This window comes from Cinclus cinclus, chromosome 10, assembly GCF_963662255.1.
Source record: "Cinclus cinclus chromosome 10, bCinCin1.1, whole genome shotgun sequence".
Classification (NCBI taxonomy): domain Eukaryota; kingdom Metazoa; phylum Chordata; class Aves; order Passeriformes; family Cinclidae; genus Cinclus; species Cinclus cinclus.
The window spans coordinates 21762725-21786620 of NC_085055.1; the positions used below are offsets into that span (position 1 = coordinate 21762725).

At 46.1% G+C, this 23896-nt stretch overlaps 1 protein-coding gene across 2 annotated transcripts; it reads right to left on the reverse strand.

Moving 5' to 3' along the window:
- Positions 1–4381: 4381 nt before the first annotated feature.
- On the reverse strand, positions 4382–23152 carry UBE2G2 (ubiquitin conjugating enzyme E2 G2). Of its 2 annotated transcripts, XM_062499234.1 has the most exons (6): positions 23092–23152; positions 17373–17408; positions 17241–17286; positions 11895–12013; positions 8149–8289; positions 4382–6317 (listed from the first exon to the last, which is right to left on the reverse strand). In XM_062499234.1, the coding sequence occupies exons 1-6, from the start codon at positions 23132–23134 to the stop codon at positions 6205–6207; spliced, it is 498 nt and encodes a 165-aa protein (XP_062355218.1). In that variant the 5' UTR covers positions 23135–23152; the 3' UTR covers positions 4382–6204. The 2 variants fall into 2 exon arrangements, with proteins under 2 accessions (XP_062355218.1, XP_062355217.1); XM_062499233.1 differs by lacking the exon at positions 23092–23152 and having other exon boundaries at positions 17373–17484.
- Positions 23153–23896: the final 744 nt, after the last annotated feature.

The following is a 23896-nucleotide window of genomic DNA, read 5'->3' on the forward strand; positions in this document are numbered from 1 at the left end:
TAAGGCAGTGCTGGGTTTGATTCTATGGTCTTAAAAGTTTTTTCCAACTAAAGGATTCTGTGATGATACCCAGGCTCCTGTAACCAGCCAAAGCACAATGCCTGTGGTGGAGAAGGGGCAAACTCAGCATGGGCTCAAAGTGAAGGAGATCACCCTGATCACTTCTGTGGATCTCCAAGGGGGAACAGAAGCATTACAGAATCATTGAATGGTTTGGGCTGGAAGAGACCTTAAAGCCTATCTTGTTTCCAGCCCCTGCCATGGGCAGGGACACTTCCCACTATCCCAGGTTGCTTCAAGCCCCATCCAACCTGGCCTTGGACAGTTCCAGGGATGAGGGATAGGGCAGCCACAGCTTCTTCTCTGAGCAAAGAAGGCATCCACTGTGTGAGAGAGAATTCAACCCACAAGTGTTGTTGGATGGGGATGAATGGATAAAATAAATCAAATGCCCCCTGATGGGGTGTTCTGGGGACAGATGCTGAAAATTTCAAATGCTAAGTGAGGCTGGATGGGGATACTTTGGACAAGTGGCTGCTCCAATAATGCTGGTGTTTTTGTAAAGCCACACTTCATATAGAGCATTAGGAACTTCCTACAGCCCACAAATCCCAGCTCTCTCATCAAGGCCATGCCTAGGCTCCAAGGAGAAAATCCCATATCAAAGCAGGATCTGACCAAGGACAAAGCTCAACTTCTAACTGTCTCTCAGACAAAGTGAGTTTGAAAACACGTGGACTCCAGCCTGCCTGTCTGGCATCCTCCTCCATTGCAAGAATTGGTGAGAAAAGAGGAGCTCTGGCTGAGAAAAGCCCCTCTGGAGCCACCCTTGCAGCAAGCCTATTAGATACCAAGGAAAGAACTCCAACCCCAGAGGTTTTTGCTTCAGAACCAGTTCACCTGATCAGATGCACTCCATATTTCACCATTTGCTAGCTCCCAGAAGGATGAATGGCAAGAGGAAGCAAGGCATCGCTGGGGACGAGCTCTGTTGTTCCTTTTCAGATTGGAGATGTGGGCATGTCTCTAACACACTGTCTGACAGAGGAAGATCCCCCAGCACCTGACCTGCCGACCAAGCTTGGAGAGATCTGACTGGGATTGGATCTGATCAGATCTCTGAGGGGTCTTCCTCTGACTGGCAGAAGAAGACAGGGATCCTGGTGAAGCACCACACCAGGACAGGAGTGTGTGAGAGCCCACCCCAGACTTAGCACAGATACCCCAAATCACTCAACATCCCCATGCACCCCATGCACCCCAAATTATTTTGGCATAGGGAAAACTGTTTTGGGCCCAAACTTCCATGCCAGCTGTGGGTGCAGAGCCTCCCCATGCTGGGCCCTGCACAAAATGTGTGGGTGCCCCCCACCCCTTGCGTGTTGCATCCTGCATTTCTACTGCTTTGAGCCCACCCCACCTCCTGTGTCACCCTGCAGCCCTGGCTGCAGCAGGGGTGTTTGCCTTCACTCCTCAGAGTGCTCTGTGCCAGGACACTCTTTCCTGGCCACCCCCTGCAGTCATCCAGCCAGGGACACCCGGCTCTGGTCAGAGCTGTGACAGAGCCACAGCCTCATCCCCCACTCAGGATGCCCCCAGGCACGCAGGAAGGGGACTCAACCCTGTCCTTCAGGGACGTGACCAGACAGACCCGCTCCCAAATCTGTCCCGAGAGCTCACACACACACTGCTCTCACTGGAGCTCCCCTGTAATAACCCATGGGCCGTGTCACTGCCATTAATTATCTATTAACACACCCCATCATCTTACCTTACCCATCTCGGGGGGTGTGAGCCACCTTCAAAAGCCACCTGGCTGCTTCTCCTGGGACTCTTGCACCACTTGCCCTGGGAGAAGACCCATCAGAACAGGGTGGGATAGGCAGGAAGATCACCAGGACTGGAGCTGTGGGGAAGGCACAGACCTCCCAGCCACCCCACGCTCCCACAGAGCCATGAGAGCACCACACAGGACCACACAAATGTTAAATGGCTACAACAATTCCCTCCTTTGATGGCTTTCATCCCTGCAGCCCCTCGGAGCCTGGCACAGCACTTTTGGTGCCCAAGACATCGGGTGGCACCTGGCATTAGGAGAGGGGACATCAGGAGCCCTTACTGGGGCTGGCAGCTCAGGCCCTCAGATGCTAGAGGAATTCTCCAGCTTCCTGCGCCTTCCTCATCCTGTTCTATCCCCAACTCTACCTTCAGCTGGCAGTAAGACCCCCAGCATCCTTTCCCTCACACTCTTCCAGCCTTTGGGCTTCCTGAAGCACAGAGATTTTCTTCTTCCCTCGAGTCAGGGAAATTTTAAAGAGAAGGCACATGAGACATGGGACCTGTGCTGTGCCTTGCCAGGGTACTGTGAGGACCTCCCATGCTCAGCCTCATCCCTGCTCCTGCCCTGGCTCAGCCACAGGCACAGCCCCACACCACAGGAGAGGGGAGGCTGCTGCAATCCCACATCCGAGACAATCTCAGTTATCAGCAGCACGGCTGGCACTGAGAAGGGACATTTTAGATCTGTGCTGCTCCTCCTTTCCATTCTCACAGGGGAAAACACAGCATCTTCACCAAGGCACAGAGCTTCCCTGTTGCATCCATCCCAAGGCAGAACACCACCTTCCATTCAAGATATCACTCCAGAAAGACAAAAAAAAAAAAAGCTGGCAGGGAGCCTGGGGCTGGCTCTGCCCCCGAGCTGCAGCCGTTTCATGTGGCTCCAACGCCTCTCACACTTTCAAAGGCACACCAACCCAGTTAATGGATGTCTCACAGCCCACTGTGTGTGTTCTGACACAGCCCCTCTGCCAAGGAAAAACAACAGTGAGCGTGTGTGGATGTGTGTATATTCAAAGGCTTTAAAGAGGACGTTGCTTGCATTTTTACAGCTTTGTTGAAGGGTTTGGTTGGGGTTCTTCTTTTAATATAAAAGCCTAAAGCAAACATAATCCAGAGAAAAGGATTTTAAAAAAAATCTTTAATACTTTACCTACATGCATAACACCTGTAGAGCTCTGACACTCCCCAAGGAACATGTTTTATTTATAATAAGTGTTTCAGGCTTAACAAAAAGAAAAAAGACAACTGCTCAGAAAAACATTGCTACTGGCCAGTACTGCACATCCTGCCAACATGAGTGTTCATTCAGGGACACAATTAAGTCTTTCAGGGAAGCTTGTCCCAGGAGCTACACACCAGCTTTACAAGTTTTAACCTTTAGGTGTTCCCCACCTGCAGTAAGGTGTCTGTAGCATGAGACACTCTCAGCCAGTCACACACCATCACTGTGTGAGCTGAATCCTCCTGCTTTATGCAAGGATTCAGTTTGTTGCAGAATAATGAAATTTTAGCTCTTTTTGGCAAACAGAAACATGGAATCTAACATGCCAACCACACCTTTAAACCTTTCATAGAATCTTGGAATGGTTTGGGTGGGAAGGGACCTTAAAGCCTGTCCATTTCCACTCCCTGCCATGGACAGGGACACCCTCCACTGTCCCAGGCTGCTCCAAGCCCTGTCCAACCTGGCCTTGGACACTTCCAGGGATGGGACAGTCACAGCTTCTCTGGGCACCCTGTGATAAGGCCTCACCTCTCTCACAGGAAACAATTCCTTCCTAAATGAACACAGTGAACAATGAGTTTCTTTTGATGAACAGAAATGCTCACCCACTGGCTTCAGCTGAGTAAACAGCTACCAAGTAGGACACTTCTCACCTTGACACCAAGTTTTAGTCCTCTGAGGGGAACTCCTGCCTACATTTTGCCACCTTCAAGACTGAGAGGTAGATATGGTCACTGGGTGGCTTCAAATACCCATCAGTAAGCCCAGTGCATGTCAGTCACTTAAAAATAAAGTTTTTTTTTTTACTTTTGAACAGAGATTTGGGGACTATGGTAACTCTGAGTAGGAACTGGGCATTCAAGAAACCTGCTTGAGTGGAAGTTGCCCCTGTCCACGGCAGGGGATTAGAACTAGATGTCTTTAAGGTCCGTTCCCATTCAAACAATCCAGTGATTTTATGTTGTATGGACAGCCCTCAAATCCAAGTGCTGACACCAGCACATTCTGAATGAATTTACCTGTCATACATCCACAAGAACTTCCTAGGCCAGACACATGGATATAATGACATTCTACACCCCATCAGCCCACCATCAGATTTTTATCGTTTTCTTTGAGTTACCCAGCCACTGCCAGCATGAGAGACAAGGTATTTTCCTGCAAAGTCCATGCAATCATGTCAGCTCTTTCACTCCTAAAGTATCCCATGTTTTAACTGGGTTAGAATGAACCCTTCCACTCCTTTGGAGGAAGTTTCCTGGCCATGTGGTTACTCATACAACACCCACTGCAATACATTTGTGTACAACTATAAAAGGAGAAAATATAGTCACTTTATTTTCAGTATACAGACTAAATCCCACCATAAAATCAAGATAATGAGCAAGCACACATGAATAAAATACTCAGCACTTAAGCAAACCCCACTTTTGCCATCTCTGTGTTTCTGCAGCGGCTCTTGCAGCTCTCCAGGGTTGTTCCCAAAGGTGGCTGCAGTACTCCCAGGAGCAATCCTCCCTCTATTCCCTAAAACACTCCCAGTTTTGCATAAAGTGCTACATTTTCCTGTATGCCTTGAAATACTAGTTAGGTACAACACTATTTCATCATCTCTGCTCCCAAGCTATGTCCAGTCCCACTTCCACCCTGACATCAAAGCCACAATTACTTCTACAAGGAGGTAAAATCAGCAGGTTGCAGCAATACAACTCTTCAGAGGTGCAGAACGATGGCAAAGTGCAATCTGCAGCACAGACAGCAAGACAGAAATGCTGAATAGCTGTACCACACACATGCACACCATCACCTCTGTAAAGCTTTCTTCATGGTGTGACTCCTTCCTTGTCACACTTTTTCACATTAAAAAAAAAAAACAACAGCCCTTGTCAATTTTAGCCCATTTAAAGCTGCCAACAAAACTGGATTCCATGTGCTATCAATGGGCATGTTATTGCTTGTAGTAAATTGGAGAAATTTGGACCTACACATGAGATTGACTTGCAAAGCAGAAAGGCCAGCAGAGGCCCCTCAGCAGTTCTAAGAACTGACCAGCTGGTATTTCCTGCACCCTTCATGCTGGCTACAACACTGCAGACCAAAACACACATCGTTCATCCTCGAGCACACAGCCCATCTTCTCTGGCTCCTATTTAAAACACAAGAGCATTCAGTGTAGAGTGTCACAGGTAATTTTTTTAAGTCCATCATCCTCATCTTGGCTTGATCACCCAAAAATGGGTGAAGGGGCTGTAATGGCAAAGCAGTGCCAAATCCTCTCAACACTCATGTGTCACCAGAGCAAGATGATATTTTTGCAGTACTATGAACATGCCCAGAAGAGCAAACACATCCTCACTGCATTTTCCAACTGCCAATGACCTACTTCAACCAGGTGAACTTGGACAATCCAACCTTTACATCTTGTGCCTCTAACTGAGTATAAAGTTTACAACTGAGTGTCTTCAAGGACTAATAAAGCAGCTCTTGTGATTTCTGCCAAGCTAACACTGACTCAAAGGGGGAGTACAAACTCACAGTGTTACATGGGAACACCAGGCCATTCCAGACCCCCAGCCAGTCCTCACAGCTCACTCCCTAAAGTTCCTATTTTTGCTTACATGCCCTGACTACAGCCCCGCTTCACAACCTCTCCTGCTAACTATACTCTTCAAATCAGATCTGACTGCAACTGCTGCCCTTAACCTAATAAGTTAACAATGGATAGAGTAATTCCTGCCTACTGCTGCTAGAGATGCAATGCTACCTATAAAAACACAACTAATTCTGCCAGCAGAGGATCCAAACCAGCACTGCTCTCCAACAGCAGTTGGGTGAGGGGGGGCTGCAGATTGCCAAGTCTCCAGGCTTTCCACACCACAAAGTAAGGTAGTAACAAGCAGCCTCTGAAACAGCATTGTCTCTGTATTTTTCTCTACCATTAAATCCCTTTTCCACACAACTTAGTGAGTGAACTAGAGGCTTCTCTGGAGCAGTGGAAGAAAAGAGATGGTAAATAAATAACAAATTGTAAGAACTAGGCCAATGGATTTACAAAGTTTTCCTTTTTGGTACCAGCACTGAGCACTGCTCGTATCCAGGTGGAGAGAAATACAAAACACTTCAGTCTCTCTGTGAGCTTAAAGTCCGAGTGACTTCTGCACAATCTGCTTGGCAATTTTGTTAAACTGTTCTCTGTCTTCCCGCCACATCTTGGAGGCATCTACATTGGCTCCACTTTCATCATTTGGCTCTGAAAAGAGAAAGACAAAAGTAGGTGGGCAATGGAGCTTCTTGCTTCTTCAGGAATGCCACTTCCCCTAGGCTTTGAAACACTTCTCCTTTGAGACTGCAGACACACCACTAAAGCAAATCCAAGGGCAGCTCCTGGATTCCCAAAAGGTTCTGATTTAACTGACCACCAGAGAAAGGATATTCACAACAAATTCGAGTTTAGGCAAGAAAGAAGTGGCACAGGAGCAGGACTTTCTTTTGCTTGTGCTTTCAGCAGTGGAGCCCCACCATGCACATGGCCAACACAATGGGGCACCCCCAGTACTGTCAATACCTTTTAAAGTCACATGTTTCTCCCTGCAGAACGTTTTGGGTTTTTTTTCTTGTTCTCCAGTTTGTCAAGACACAAAGCCTCTCCAAGCAGGCCACCCAAACAGGCCATCACTTGTTGGAATGGCTTGTTCTATTAAAAACCAACAAAACAATCCAAGAAAAACCATAGAATATGCTTTCACTTCTGCAACATCTTTCATCTGATGATTTCAGAACACTTTATGAAGCACATGGAGTGCTGAAGTCCCAGGGGCTCCCTGTTTTGTATGAAGGTAAGCTGAGACCAAGGATTTACCAGATCTATGGGCAGCACACAGCAGGACACTGTCCTGGGGCTCCAGAAGGCACTAACATACTCTGCTCACTTCCCTTGACACACCAGTCCACACCCACCCCCAGTCAGTTCATGGCAGGAGCTCAAGCTCCCATCCTTCTCCACATGATCCACCTTAAAAACCAGCAGGTGTGCAGGTCACCCAGTCTGGTAAACTTGGGTTTACAACACCCGCAGAGCCAGGGCTGAGAGTTTTCCAGTACCCTGAAAGAAGCTGACCACTGGTGTTTTAGCCTAATTTCTCCAAAAGGCATGGGAAAACAGGATGCACAGGCAAGGAACGAGACCAGGTGACTCCCACACTTCCCAATCCAGGTAAGGCTGCACCACAAACTCTTGGAAACCATGGGAATCCTACAGGCACTATTTGTCTGCACAGCTTCCCAGCTGCAGGTTACTATTCCAAAGCTAAAACAGTCCCATACAGGAATCTGTTGCTTGCTCTTTGGTGAGCTTTGCAGCTTCTAAACCCATTTATCCTTCAAAACCAGTTTTAAAGGACATGGGCTCTGCCCTCTTCAGGAAGTTCAGTGGCTCTGTCCACTGTGTGGAAAATGACCAATCTTTCAGAGTGCTGTACGCAACAGAGCTGATCCACAGCCCTTGTTAGATTTAGGGAAAACCATTTAAAAGGCTCCACAAAAAGTTTTTCACCCCAGGTCTCTTCTCAAAAAGCCTTCCTCTGAACCAGAGATGGCAGAGTGGGGCACATTCCCAGGCTAGGAACAACAAAGAGAAACAGAGTGTGCTGGCTTCTGAACCAGAGGCCATGGATTCCATTTTGCTGTAATGGTTAGGTCTGATAACCTGTCATCTGCCAAAGCCAAATCCAACACAGGCTGTAATCCACAGCTGTAAAAGTTGAATGGACAGCACAGCAAATACAGAGAGGGTTTTGTCCAGGAGCAAGGAACCAGCTGAGCCTCTGGTACCACCTGACCCATCACTACTGTCTCAGTAGTGGAAAGAAAAACATTGCAGTAACCCACAAACATGAACTACTGCTACTTACTGCATTATTTTCCAACTTTTCTCAGAGCACTGGTTTACTAATAAATAAATAAACACCAGGGCTTTAAGAAGCGTGGTTGCTGCTGAGCAGCTTCCCACGTGCTTTGCTCAGTGAACAAAGCAAAAAGCAAAAAGCCCACTGAGGAAGGGCTGACAGGACAGCAGTGCTCACCTGCCAGCATGCTCACAACAGACAAGAGGATCTTCTCCACGCTCTGCACGGGACTCCACCGCTCCGCGCTGCTCTCGTATCCCATGGGATCATCCCCAGGAGCGTGAAGGATAGAGATGCACACTCTCCCATCTGGGTAAACTGCACAAAAAAGCATACAGAGGATTGGTTGTTACTTAGTGGAAATGCTCAGCAGCTCCAGATCAGTCTTGAGCATACATCAGCCTTGAGATTTGGCTTTTCTCTGATTAAAACTAAATGCAGGTTTAAATTTTCTCTTTAGGCATGAGGACACAAAATCTGAAAGAAAAAAAAACTAGGAAAAAATCTTCTTTAAGCAAATCTAACAAATTCCTTCCCCAACAGAAACCTGCTGGGAGCATTTGTGTCATTCAATAATCAGTGACAGGCTCCATGAAAAAAATGAATGATGCAGCCTGGTGGAACAAGGCAAGAATTTGCACAGACACAGCTCCAAGCAGGTAACCAGTCCTACTTAGATGGAAATGAATGCACTGAATGCATACTGGAGCCCTCCACTGGACTCTGACCATGAAAAGGATTACTCAAAGGAGAGAAAAGTGTTATGTCATATATATTATAAATACGAGAAAAAAAGTGTTATGTGAAATATATTATGAACAATAGAACTGATTCGTTTTTGAAGATTACTGAGGTGCAATCAGAAGAATTCCCAATACTTTTTTTTGTTTGTTTTTTGCTTAAAGTTCAGCTGCATTAAAGCACCTGGAAACAAGGAAACCTATGAATTAAGGATCCAGGTTCTTCCCCTCCCACCTTTAGCATAAGCAACGTGTCTGCAGCAGTACAAGTTATCTTCACAGAGACTGGATTCTACTAACTTGGTCATGAAACCAAACAAAGGTTGAAGAGGCACCACAAAAAAAAAACAAACAAAAAACACTGCTCTAGCAACATAGCCTAATTCCCCTGCATGGCAGGCTCCTGAGGAATGACAACTTTAGTGCAGTAATTTCAGGGCTTCTATTCCTCAGGGAACTAAACTGGTGCCATTGTCAGGAAAGCAACACAAAACAAGGTGGGAATGACTGCTGGGAGCAGCTGTGCTCATTTCCAGTTCCTTCCATTCACCCAGCTATGTCTGCCCAAGCACATAAGCACTGTGGAGGACTTTTATTCACAGTCCTTCCTGCAGCCCCAGGCTGGGCACTGGAGCTGGTCTAACAGTAGCTGGAAGAGATGAAAACAGCAGGTGCTGAATCAGCACTTCTTGAAAGTCAGGAACCCACTGGCAGAAGGGATTTCACTGGTGAGGGAGTCTCCTGTTTCTGTGCAGTGCCTCATTTAAAACAGCTGGAACACAGCAGCACAGTCAAGACATCAAAGGCTGATTCCAGGAAGATGTATGAATCTTCTCTTCCTCTGTTCAGGTGAGACCTACCCCTGTCCAGCTGTGGGGCCCCCAAACTAAGGATGTGGAGCTGTTGGAACAAGTCCAAAGGAGGCCACAGAAAGCTGCTCTGGAAACAGGCTGGGAGAGCTGGGAGTGCTCAGCCTGGAGAAGACTTCAGGGATACTTCAGAGCCCCTTCCAGTGCCTAAAGGGGCTCCAAGAGAGCTGGAGAGGGACTTGGGACAAGGGGCAGTGGCTGCACAGAGGGCAGGGTTAGATGGGATACTGGGAAGGAATTGCTCCCTCAGAGGGTGGTGGGAACCTCACCCAGTTGCCCAGAGAAGCTGTGGCTACCCCATCCCTGGAAGTGTCCAAAGCCAGGCTGGACAGAGCTTGGGAGCAGCCTGGGATAGTGGAAGGTGTCCCTGCCCATGGCAGGGGGTGGAATGAGATGGATTTTAATGTCCCTTCCAACAATCCTTCCCAAACCACCTCAGATCCTGTGATCTCCCCACCTTGATGCTCAGCATCAATGCAAGCAATGCCACTGATCACTACTCAGTTACTTTTGCCAGAGCATCCAAGAAGGTCATTTTAATTTAAGAGAAGACAGTTCTGCGGCATTTCAATTCCCCCTTCACATAACAAAAACTGCAAAGATGAGGGGACACACCAGACTTTTAAAACATTTTCCTTGTGACTTCTCACAGGGGGATGAATAAACAGAAAAAGCACAGCCCAGCCACCCCTTTCTGGGTAGAAGCAGCCCAACAAAACCCCAGCTGAGTCTACTTCAGATTAAGAAGACTCCAAGGCACAGGGTTTTAAAGAGCTGACCATCCAGTGTGCTCCAATTATCCCATGGTAGAAACACCCATGTGTAAAGCCACTCTTTAACACAGGAGTCAGGCAATTTGTGCTTCTCCACACCCCACTCCTCCTGGCAGTGCTGCACACAACACAGCTGCAAGCAGTGAACCTCAAGTCAAGGCCACAGCTGGAGCTGCAGGGACAAGGATTTGCTCACGGAGACCAGTCCTGGCAAGAAGTTTGGGTAAATTAGTCCAGCTAGAGCAAGGTGCTGACATGGCTGTACTGCTACCAAGTGCCAAAGTGCCCTGTTGTGGACATCAAAGCTCCAGAGGTAACACCACACTGCCTTGGGGATGTCCACACAATTCTATGCTATGACATGCAGATGTGCCTTCCACGGGAGAACAGAAAGATATGGATTAAGTGGGTAAGAACCTGATGCTTCCAGAAGGGAGTAACAGAGAAACTCCAAGAAATTGCAGAAGTCCTCGAATGAAGGGTGAAATAAATTGATTCCCAGATGAGATTATGTGACCTGTGTTTACCAAGTGCAGGAATTTCAGCTGAAGAGGAAGCACTAGGCAGGAGAGCAGCATTTGCCTTTTCCTGCTCTTGAGAGTCAGAGACCTGACAGCCTGAGCACAGAGCCAGCCCACCAAACCTGGGTAGTAATAAACAACCTTTGCACAACCCATGTTGATTCAGCAGATGTCAAAAGCAATGATTTTACACAGAATTCCAAGGCTGATTCCAGAAAGTAGCAGTCCAGGCTGCCAACACAGGCTTTAAGGTTTTTTTTCATGTCTGAGGCTCAACATTGTTAGCTGTACTCCTTGTTACTGCAATTACTCCCACCGAAGAGTCTTCAGATAATAGTGTCACCATCACAGATTCATTTAGGCTGGAAAAGATCTCTAACTCAATCAGCATCACAGAACAAAGGCCAGCAAAGTCTTAAACACTTGTAAATGTGTCATCTGTATTTCAGAGATCCCCTCAAAAATGCTAAGCCTGTGATTTCATCGGGCAAAACCCATGCTGCCTAATAAAGCTGCACCCATGAACAACTTTTTAGTCATTAAAATAACACCAAATTACCTAAATACAAGCCATAGAGCAAGACTGAGTCCATGGTGTGTTGGGACAATGCTCTCAGGCACATGGTGGGATTCTTGGGGCACCCTGCATAGGGCCAGGGGTTGAACACCATAATCCTGATGGGTCCCTCCAAACTCAGCATATTCTATAATTCTTTGTTTGTTAAGAACCTGTATTAATTCACTAAGTCTCACATCCTGTACAGAAGATGTAAAAGCATGAGAATTGCTGGAATCCTTGCTGGATTGTTTACGAGAAAAAGTTTCATGAGGAATAATGGGAAAAAGAGAAAAGGACCCAAAGACAGAGCAAAACTGCTGGGCAGCTGAATGCTGCTTGTGCACAAGGTTGGAAAGGGAGAGAACCACCCTGGGGAAGGATGGCAGATCTGCTGCAAAGGTTTTCTAAGTTGCACAAGCAACCCACCCCCCACCCCGTGCATCCTGCTGTATCAGACTCACTGTTGGGATGGAACATCTCACACGTGAACCTCATCTTCGGAGGGCTCAACGGGTAATCGAGTGGGAAACTCAGGATAGCAGGGAAAACCCCATACTCAAAACAGGTGTCTTCAGGACCCCTAGGAACAGATAAAAGGTTATTCACCAAAGTTTTAAGCAGCTCTTTCACCCAAATTCTTGTCTAATGAGATGTGTGAGGCACGGGTTATATCATCTTCTCCAGGAAACAAAGAGTTAAGGTGCTCTTACCCCACACCTCATAAACTTAAATCCAAATATGAGGCTTGGGAGGCAAGGGGGGAAATCAAAGCTTGCATGCTAAATTACTAGGAAGGTCACAACACTGTTTAATTAGCAGGGTGTGTCTGGCTATAATTGGAGTATCTGGCTCCAAGGCATGTTCCAGGATTTGAGTGTCTGCACGTCAAGCGAAAGCAGAGGCAGGTGTGGGACTCCTGTGCCTTTGAAGATACTGTTATGCTCTACAAGACAGAGATGTCAAATGCTGGAGCTCAAAATTAATTTATGAACGCCACAGAGATCCCAACTGCCAGTATCTAGTACAACCACACAAACACTTATCACTGTCTTGATGCAGAAAGTACAGCAAAGGTTTGTAAAAATGAAAACACAGCTCAGAGACCATAATTGTCAGCAGAGATGCAGGACAACAATGTGTCTTTGCAGACTTCAGATAATGAGTTTGCCCTCCCTCGAGTGCAGGTGGATAACAAATGGCTTCATCAGGGTTCTTGTAGAAACATTTCCTTATTGTGTTCAGAATCTAGTTCAAAGTGCAACTGAGTTGAGAACATAAAGACAACTATTTTACCCTGCCTACATAAAACACTTGTGGAAAGTGAGCAAAAAAACAAGTTTATTAGCCATGATTTATTCAAACTTGATGAACCATCTGGAAGTTGTAACACAAACATGATTTCCCTTGATTGGAAAGATGACGAAAAACCTTCAGCACTGAAAATTGTTGCCAAAGAAACTTCATGTATTTAGTAAAAAGCCATTCAAACAAAGGTTCCACTGTCTGGGAAATAAGGGTTAGGAATATATTCATGCCTCCTCCTCCTCCCAATCCACATTTTCCATGCCAGAAAGAACATTGAAGTTGGAGAGCAGCAAATCCTAAAGCCCTAGAAGACTTACTGTCTCAAACTTTGGGATTCAAAAGACTTGGCTGGTAGATAAACACAAGAACTATGTGATTTAAACATGAATATTGACACTGGCAGGTAAGGTAAGAGAAATGCACCAACATTCTGCAAGAATGAAAGCTAAACCATCTCAACCACTTTGTTCCCTTTCTGGCCTTTTCCCTTAATTTAGTCAGGATTCAATTCACATCTGAGAGTAAACTGAACGCATTTTTTCCTGACCATTTTAATTCCAGATGCATTTTAAAGGCTTATTGTTGAACTTCTGAGAGTATGTACATACAGGCATTGAAAAGCTGGTGGGTGTCTATGTTCTGTTTTGAGAGCAAACCCACAGCCTTAAGGGCTCTTCTGTCAAATACACTCAACCCAACATACTCCATTTTAGGCCCTGCATTATGTGAGCAAAATGCTTTTGTTTCAGCCACTCAGCGCTGCCAGGATCAACTTCAAAGAAATTATTAAAGTTAATCCAAGGCAGCATTTGCAACTACAAAACACTCAGCATTTGAACTTGACAGCATCACTTTTAGCTCACAAAGGACATTGGCAGGGCCAGGGAGGTAAGAGCATGGCAGCTGCTGCAATCACCCCTATGCCCTGCAGTGAATCCAAAGCTGACAGAAGACAAAGCAGGAAAATGAGAAGCTCTGAACTCCAGGAGCTGGATGCAAGGGGCAGAGAAGAATGGTGGGTATCTTCCAAATAGAAGAGGGAAGTACTTTGAGAAGGACACTCAATGGGAGTTGTTTCGTTTGGAGAAAAGGCTCCTCTTCTACAGCTCCCTGACAGGAGGGTGCAGCCAGGTGGGAGTCAGGCTCTGCTCCCAGAGGACAAGAGACAGGTCAAGAGGAAACAGGTTCAAGTTGTAACAGTGGAGGTTTAGGGTTGGATATTGGGAAAAATTTCTTCCCTGAAGAAAGGGATTGTTCAAGCCTTCAGGTGGTGTTCAGCCTTGGCACAGGGCAGTGGTGGAGCCACCATCCCTGAAAGCATTCAAAAAAACATGTTAATGTGGCACTTGGGGACATGGTTTAGTGGTGGATGTGTCAGTGCTTCAGTGCTGGGGGACTGGTTGGATTCTGATGGTCTTAGAGGACTTTTCCAACCTTAACGATGCTGTGATTCTAATTTTATAATCACAGCTTCACATACATTTGCAAATGGCTTATTTGTAGAAACATGCTGGAAAAACACCAAACCCCACAATCATAAGATGCCCAAAAGGGGAATGGAAACAAAAGTCATAAGCCTAATTATAGATTTAATTACCTTTCTAAACAGCTTTGTGATAAGTTGACTTCAATTTCTACTGTTTATTTTCAAGCAATCTTTAGGCTTATAAAGCTCTTAACCATTGCGTGCTTTTGTGTCTTTTGGGGATAAACTTTAATAGCAACACACATTTGTACATGCCAACCAAAGAGGGCAAAACTTGGCATTGAAATGTGAAATCCATGAACACAACACAGCCTGAAGGACCTCACGCAGTGCTAGGGAACTGAGCAACATAAGGCAAACTCTCCTGAAATGATGCTGCAAAGATCTGCCTTTCAACAATACTCCCCACCTCCAGTCTTCAGAAAGGTTTTCACATGGGTGTTTTCAGTTCTGTTCCCATCACACTCATTTTAGGAATCTAAGATCTGTTCTCTCCTTTATTTTATTATGGTCTTAATATTTATATATTTCCCATTCCTCCAGCATTGCTGCTGCAGACAAGAACACTGGAGATACAAATTATTATTTCCATTATTTAAAAATGCATTATTTTATCTCCAAGCCAAGCTCTTACATCAATCTATGTAACATTACCCAGCCTACCTTTGAATTGATAAACGAGAGATGTCTTTTTTCTTTTTTTTCTTAGGTCTCTTTTTTTTTAAGTTATGTGCCATTATATGTGCTCTAGCTTCATATAAATTGGGTGAAGGAAAAAAAAAAAGTATTCTGTTCTTTTCACAATTATGTTTCTTACCATTTCCACTTCAATTTGAAGGCAGCTTTACTCCCATTTTCTCATCTGCACACTTCATTCCCTGAATCTCACACAGCACATTTGAGATTACAAAACACTGGAGGAGATCACCACAGACAAATACAAACAAGTCGTGTAACTTTCTTTCCAAAGGTATTGCAAACACTGCTACTAACAGGATTTGTAAAGAGATGAAAGTAACCAAGTGTGTTTGGGGTAAACATGTTTCTATTGTATCACAGCTTCAATATTGAGCAGATCTTAAAATATAACTTTATTATGACACACGCACAATACAGAAACCAAAATTAAAGCAACTCCACCTCTCATTTTACGCTGACAAAGACCTGAAGCTCAACACTCAGCACTTTAAAGGGCTTTCAAGTCTGCAAGCAGCTCCTCTGTTCTTTAAGGATGTGATGGGAAACTTCAGAAAAGGTATTTTCTAGGCAATTCAGAAGTACTTCTGAGTGTCCCTCAGGAAACCTCTACTCAGCCACAACACCTCTGCTAGGAGGAAGTACCAATAAGCAGGAATTTCCTTCCACGTTCCAAGAAGTGCATTAAACCCTCTGGGATTTCCACATTTCCAAGCAATCACAGCTGTCTGATCTGAAATCTGGCCCACTATGAAGCAGATGTGCTGACTATGCCTCTCACAGAAAGCATAAGACCCTGCAGCCAAAATCTCTGGTGTCAGGCAACAAAACAACCTATTTCCATGCTAAGTGTTTATTTTCAGGGGACTGAGCTACCAGGAAGCACAACCTGCTATCCCAGGAGAAACTGCTGCACATAAGCAGAGGCATTTGCCAACTCTGGCCATCAATGAGCAAACAAGTAGTGGTAATCCAAACCTCCACTCACCAAGGTCTAAAATAACTCTTGCCATGCAGCAGGATCACCCACACAGACAGCTTGTGTGGAATAGGGAATTTGCTACAGCTCGCCGTGCTTTTGTACTGGTTGCACGCCTGAGCCCAAGAGACAGAAATCTTGTTTTTCATCCCTGGACAACACATTCCAAGCAAACCGAGCTAGGAAAACTCTGCCACCCACGCCAGCTGAGGATCTCACCAGTCAGCATTGGTGGTTGCAGGGAAAACCTGCCCAGATCACTGCCACTGCTTGCTGCCCCCAGAGTCCTCTGGGACAACCCAGCCCTGGCTGAAGGAAAGGAAATCACCAATTCTTACCAAAAGAATCCTGGAATACAGAGCCAGGATCTACCCTAACAACCAGCTACAAGATGGACTCAGTGGTCTGGAGCTTCTTCATCTTTTAATTGTGTAATAACTGCATAAATTGTCAGATGTGAGTGATAAATGTCTTTTCCCCTCTCCTCTAGCATTTTAGAACTTAACTTTGTAAAATATCACCAGTTATTCCATGTACTCAAAGTCCCCAAAGAAGGTACAGCATGAGCAGGAGAATGAGCAAGAAAGAAGATAACCTGTAAGATGCTGGGCAAAAATATTTTGTCTCTTCATGGCAAATCTTGCTACCAACAACCACACCCATCACCTGGGGAGTGGAAGAGAGAACACAGCTTTGTAAAGGAGTCTTGATCACCCCCAAAACACAGCAGGTCAGAGCTATTCACCAACAGAAGAGTGAATCTCTTTCTACACAAAACCACTGCATCCAACTCTTGAAAACACCGATTCGTAAGTGTAAAAAACTTCAGAAGAATTTTTACTTAAATTTCAGTACTTTCTCTGATCAAAACCTTTCATTATTTCAAGAAAAAAAATCTGAATAGTAAGTAAACTAATTTTAGACATTGATTTTTTTTCTCCTGTCACTGTGTATTTTGCTCCACTCAAAACTTGTCCTGCATTTGCAGTTAGGCAATGTTCCAACAGGTATATGTGATCTACAAAGCAACTGTTTGTTTCTTACAGTGTTTGTAAATGTAACATATATCCAAGGGAGCCCAAATGAGGATTCCTGACAAATCTGTGAACTTTATTATGACACCTGTACAAGAAATTATCATAACAAGTTGTACACATCACCAATGCTGCCTCTGTCACTGTTTAAAGTCCAAATGTAACTCCCTGTTTGGATCAGAGGAGTTTCCAGCCCAAGACAGGCCAATGCTGATGTCATACAGAATAGCACTTTTTTACATTCTTGCTCTCCTAGCAGCTCATCACAGCATCTGCTGATTTTACACACCAAACAGTATTAACTCACATGATCAGGGCTTCCCATTCAAAGAAATTCTCTTCATTCATGGGACCTATGAAACAGAACAGAACAATGCTCAGTGCTACTTCAACATGAGGTTACAGCTCCAGAGTGCACAACCCCTGCTCAGTTCCTCACCTGCCACAATCCCTTCTGGTGGGTTCAGGGTCAGCTCTGCAAAAACAGAAACACAATAAAGATTGAAGTGATTTGCAAGCTCAAGCATTTCAGGGGGTGTTTGAGTGGCCATGGCTTAGCACAGGGGCCCCACCACCATTGCTTGATGCAAGACAGTGTTCTAGACAAACTTATCTGACACTCTGGGGTTTTTCAGGCTCCCAGAACTAGCCTTGAAATCACTGAATTGTTTAGGTTGGGAAAGACCTCTAGGATCATCAAGTCCCCCATCTTCAGAGGCAATAATTTAAACCTGAGAAGGAAGACAAAAACATTTCACAAAACCTGGGAAATGCTCTTCTCTTGCGCCTCTGTGGTATCTCCTGGATACCATAACAGCCTGAAGTTTGTATTCCTGTAAGCCCTCTGTACCCATTCAGGCATAATGCACCTCAGTGCAAAACCCAGAACAACATAAAAACAGGAGAAGCAGACACAGGAGAGATTTGACAAGCAGCTCTGTTCCCTAAATTCAATTCAACTCCTCCTGCACGGCCTGGAAAATCTGAGTTTAAAAAAAGAAGCAGCAATAAAACAGCCATAGCTGCTTTGGATCCATCAATCCTCACTTTCTCCAGGGAACTGATACAATTCCAAATTCATTAATCAATCTTCAGCATCAGCCCCCTACTTCAAGATGTTGAAGGCCAGTACACCATGTGCTGATAAAATAACAACCAGATTTCAACAACTAACAAAATAACAACTAGTTTCTGATGTTCTGCAGGGAGGCAGCAGCAGCTGAGGCACAGTTCAGCCACAAACAGGCAACCAATGGGCCAGCAGTCCTGGGAGCTCAACCAGCCCCAAGGCTTCCAGTGAGCCATGGGGCAAGCTGCTGGAGCTGGTGGCAGGAGGTGACACTCACAGTTGCTTATCCAGCACAGTGTTTCCTAATCAATGACCTCTAGAACACCAGTGGCCAGTAAAACACAGAACATAGCCACAAGAACCACCACATGCATTCTCACACAGGAAAACAAACAGGAACACTGACCCAGTGAATATGTGAAGTCATAAACCAATAAATGAGATACCTGACCTAATTTCTGTTTAGGCTATAGGTGAAAACTATATGGGTAGTGCTGCACAGAACAGATTTCTGTCTTACAAGAGCTCTGTTACTGCAATGATGTTGAGATGCATTGCCAGGAGAGATCATGGAACTCTTCTGTTTGCTCAGAGTGCCCTTAACCTTGGCACAGCCCTCTCTGAAGTTCCAAAGCCCAGCAGCAGATTGAAACTCAGCCTTACAGTTTTACACAAGTCCTGGCATTCCATGGCAGGTTTTTCCAGCTTCACATTGGGTCTCCAATAGCTTTTTTGTTGATGCTTTTAGACAGGAAGAGGGACATGTCAAATGCAGGAGCTCTTGGAATCATTTTGCTCCATCTTGTGGTTCTCTCTAAGAAGAAAATCCTTCTGACGTTTCCCTGAAAAAGCTGGCAGCAGACCCTGCAGTGGGCGGCCACACAAATTGTGTCACACAGCACTCCAGTCCAAGGAGAACAGGGGCAATGGGAAAAAACAGCCAAAACCCACAGAGCAAAGGGTCTTCATGAGGACTGAATTCTCCACTTCCCTGCTCAGCTCCCCCCTCAGAGAAAGGTTTCCATCCTTAAGGATCAGGTAAAGTAGAAACTGGGCATTCAGGGACACAGGAGCTTTGATATTGAGTGGCTGCTGCTGCACCTGGTCATTGAGAAAGGAAAAAACCCTTTTCCATGGGGATGGTGACCCTACTCTCTGATTTCTCCAGAGTTGTTCAAAAGGAAACTGTGAGCCCAGTTTTCAGAGAGGCACAACATGAACCACTAGGAGCTGACACAGCATCAGCTGGTACAGCTCACCAGAGCCTTCAAAACAGGGTCACTTTAATGGAATGTGGGGAGGGTGTGGGTGGTGCCCATTTATTTGTAAGTGAGCAGCAGAGAGCAGGGAAAGGCTAAAACCAATGCTCTGATCATATGCAGAACGACTCTGACAGACCAGCTAGGCCAAACAGTCCTCCTCAGTGTAGAAATTTCCCCTAATAGCCAATCTAAACCTCCCCAGGTGCAACTTTTTATTTGTTCCCTAGGAGCAGAGCCAGACCTTTTAAGCTGATAACAGAGCTGACTCTAGAGAATTGTGATGCTTCTATTAGGAATTCGGGTCAGATTTGCTGCACACACAATCAACACCTTCCTTTCCATTTCACTGCTCTTTATGGAGTCATTATCAGTCAATTACACCTTGGAGATGGCTCTCAGGAGAACTGAAAACATGTCCTGTTAAAGCACTGAAGAGACTGAAAAAATCGTTCTTAAAATATATGTTCAACAGTATGTTTCCTTAAAATCTGCAGCCGTTTAGCAAACCTGCAAACTAAAAGCCCAGGACTCAGAAAATATTACGGATACATGCAGTATCTGACAGCATCTGGACTGAGATGTTTGGAACAGTTTTCTTCTGACTCCACAGAACTCTCCCCAGGCACTAAGGATGGGAGGTACCCACTGAAGCACTGCCAGGTTCAGAAGGTTTATTATTTCTGTGACTTCCCAAATCTCACAGTTAACATAAATCTCTTATTTTCAACCTGAGAGCACTTCCAAAGAAACCTGTTGCAAATACAATCCAGTGCTCTGTTGCCTGTTTGTACCAGGAAGGAAATACAGTACATACAATCAGGCACTGCTCTAGAGTTCTTGGGTCTCTAGAGATTTAATTCTTCCAGAGTAACCCATTTTAGACTTGAAATTTCAGCCAGCATAAGACATCTTCAAGATCTTGCATCAAGAAACAGTAAACGCAGAAAAAGAACTTTTCTATCTCTTAACTTTCACGAATATAAGCTACTGAGAGATTTATGTCAGGAGCCAATACTATTATACATCTAGAATCACCAACAGATATATGCACTAATAAAATTGATGCTCTTTTTTATAGCTGGGGTTTTTTTTTTAAAGCTTTAGCCAAACTAACTCTGGCAGAGTAGACAGTAAATCTGAAAAAGCAAAAAGTCAAACATGCAGAGATCTAAATGAGGACAAAAAAACCCCAATCTGTCTCATCTGGATGTTCACAGCCAACTTCCCTTCCTTCTTCAAAAGGAAAGAAAACCAGTGCAATTTCACTACCTCTCCCAAAATGCAGTGATATATCTGGGCTCCAACAGGTAGAAACTCCTCACAATCTCAAGATTTTTTCACAGAAGAAAATGATATATCTTTAAATTAAGACTTAAACATATGTACGCACATCCACAGAAAAAGATGAAAGACAAAAACTGAGAAAGGAAAAAAATGGAAAGAATTATAAGTTTGGTAAGGAAAATAAACCCACCAGCAAGGCACTGACTGCCAAACACAAACTGTCATGACTAGAAGTAACTAAAGGGAAGAGAGAGGAGAAGAGGGAAAGTAAAGAAACAAGATTGTGTTCACAACTTTGTAATAACACATACAAGATCTCATCCAAGGTGAGCAGTCAGGAGAGAGTCACTGAAAACCATTTCCATGTCCACATTCACCCAGGGCCTCGCAGTGCCCAAATCCATGCCAGCAACACACACCATCAGGAGGGAGAAACTTCACACTGAGCTGAACCTCAGACTCCAATCCTGTCCCAAGGTAGGACTTGCTCTTTTTTCTGCAAAAAGAGGCAGCAGAACTACCTACAACCAGGAGCTTTTTTTATTTTTCAAAATAAATTTTGCTGAAAATCTCTACAGGGCTAAGAGCTTCTGAAGAGCTACAATTAACTGTCAGTCTTTAGAGAAACACTAGGCAAAGGTTTTAAGTCAGGCTTCATCCTGGGGTTTGTGTTAAAGGAAAATAACAAACCTGGATATGCAGCAGAGGGGAATCCACAGACACCAAAATGTCTGCCTTACTGCACTGCTGCAACTCAGGTTTCCAGAAAGCACTGAGCAGTCAGCCACTGCGAGTTACATTCATTTTTTCCAATATTGTGTTTTATTTGGCATGAGAAAGTGCTTGCAAAGGCAGATCACAGACAAAACGTTATCTCTGTTCATGACTAGCGTTACCCTGGGAAACCAGGCAGAAAAGATTCACATCATGTCTGCCTGTGGCATTAAGTCAAAATCTTTCTGAAGTAATTTAATATCATTTTTCCTAAAGATTTCATTTATAGAAGACACTCCAGTAAGATCTCTGTGTTCCTCAACAACAAAGGATCACGAATGCTTTTTTGAAACTTAGGGGATAGATACAAGAGGACAGAAGCAGTGCCAAAACTTTTTGTGGTTGTTTTTCAGGTCACTGCCTCTGGATTACAACAGGAAAATGCAGATTTCTAGGGCACACACTGTCAGCACAAACTTTACCCACACAGCCCTGGTGAGCCCTTGCTCACCCCCTCTGGCTGTCAGTGGCAGCAGCCTGAGCTGAGTGGGGAGCCCTGGCTGCCCAACCACATGTGTGACAGCTCAGCTTAGAGACCTGTGCTCTGCAGAGCAGCCTGACAACAGGCACGGTGTTGGCAGGAAATGTGTGTCTATAAATATTCTCTTTCACACAGGCTAAAGTGTTCCACTAAATGATGACAGAAACAATTCCCTGACTCTGGACAGCCTGGGGAGCACTGTAAGTGACCTTCCCTGGAGCAGAAGGCCAGCTGTTACAGCCCAGCTCCCTCCATCCCCACCAACATTTCCTTTCTCCACATTTCCTTGCTGTAAATAAAAGCTGGGGCATTAAAGCCCAAAAGCACCTAGGTGAACAAACAAATATTTCATGTTGACAAAAGGCACCTTCGGACACCTCTCAAACTCATCAGGGAGCAGATGAGCCATCCCAGAAGAACTGGGATTCCCAGAAGGCCCCAGCCCACTGCAGCAGGTCTCTGGCCCCTGTGGTGAGGATCACTCCTTGCCACCCCCTGCAGTCACATCCCACACTGATTTTTAAACAAACAAGTATGTGTCTTTCGTTACTAAATTCGAGTTTAGATCCTTCTACTAACCACTCTGCTTCCATTAAGGACTTCACAGAATTACAGAATTGTTCGAGTTGGAAGAGACCTTAAAGCTCATCTCATTCCACCTCCTGCCATGGACAGGGGCACGTTCCACTAGCCCAGCTTGCTCCAAGCCCCATCCAACCTGGCCCTGGACAGCTCCAAGGATGAGGCAGTCACAACCAGAAGGTATCTGCCCTGACAAACACCTCTAAATACCTTCGACGTAACAGAGCTCTGCAACAGAGATTTCCATACCTGTATTCTGTTCCATCTGGAAATTTTAACAGGGAAAAGCATCAAAATAACTAGCCACTTGACCAGAGTTCCCAGCCTCCCCCTGAACAAGGTCCTGGAGCCACGGAATCCCAGAGGTGTCACCCGCACACCACCCTCCCCCCGGTGTCCCAGCGGGAGGCTTGCAGGCAGGACCCCCTTCCCACAGCCTCCTCAAAGCCGGCAGTGCCCCGTACCCGCCCGCTGACCCTCACCCTCGCCCCGGGGAGCTTTGTACGGATACACAGAGGACCCCGCAGCCGGCGGGGGGAGGAGAGGGCGAAACAGCGGCCGCCCCGGGCGCCGAGAGGGAGGCCCGCGGCCTGGCCTGGCTCGCCCCGCGGCCGCCACGGCCCCGCCCGGCCCGCGGGCCCTCCCGAGCTTTGGGAAGCGATCCCGCCAGGAAGGCAGCGCGAGGGGCCCAGGCAGCGCCACTCACGCTTGTACTCGGCCATGAGCCGCTTCAGCGCCGTCCCCGCCATGGCGCGGCCCCGCCGCCGCTTCCGGGTGCGCGGCCAGAGCGGCCGCGGGCAGGGCGGGGCCGAGGGCGGCGCTCTATCCCGCCGGCGTCTCCTCTATGGTAGCGCCCGCTCCTCCCGCCGGCGCCGAGCCAGGCACCAACGGACAGGGAATTCCCGACGGGAACGCGGCGGGAGGACACGGGAGAACACGCAAAATGCCCCACGGAGCGCGGGTAGCGCGAGTTTGTAGCGGTGCAGGGAATCCCTTCGGATTCCCCTGGAGCAGCCCCCGCGCGGTCTTTCCTGCCGGGATGGGCCCGAGTCCCAGACTGGATTTGCGGTGGGCAACAGCGAAGGGCGGCACGTGAATGTGGAAATCCGGGAACACGCAACGGGATCCGCGGGATATCCCACCCCAGCTCACCAGCAGCATGGAAAAGGGGACAGGGGCATTTCCAGCGAGATTTCAGCGAGCAAGGAGCGTGTCTAAGGTGAACAAACGGAAAGAGAAAAGGCTGATTATGATTCCATGGAGCAGCAGGACAGCCCGAGTTAAAATTCCTCTGGAACAGGCTTCGTGGAGCCCAAACCACCACACAAATAATAAAACCTCACCAAGGTTGGAGAGGCAGGAAAGCAGTTTATTACCATTTTGAAGACACCTAAATGTCTCTCCTCACTTACTAGCTCTTCTGCACAATCTGTGGCATTTAAAGGCATTTCCCCCCTCATTTACCAAGTTTATCTACCAAAAAGATTAAAAACAAACCCGAGGCCACAGAC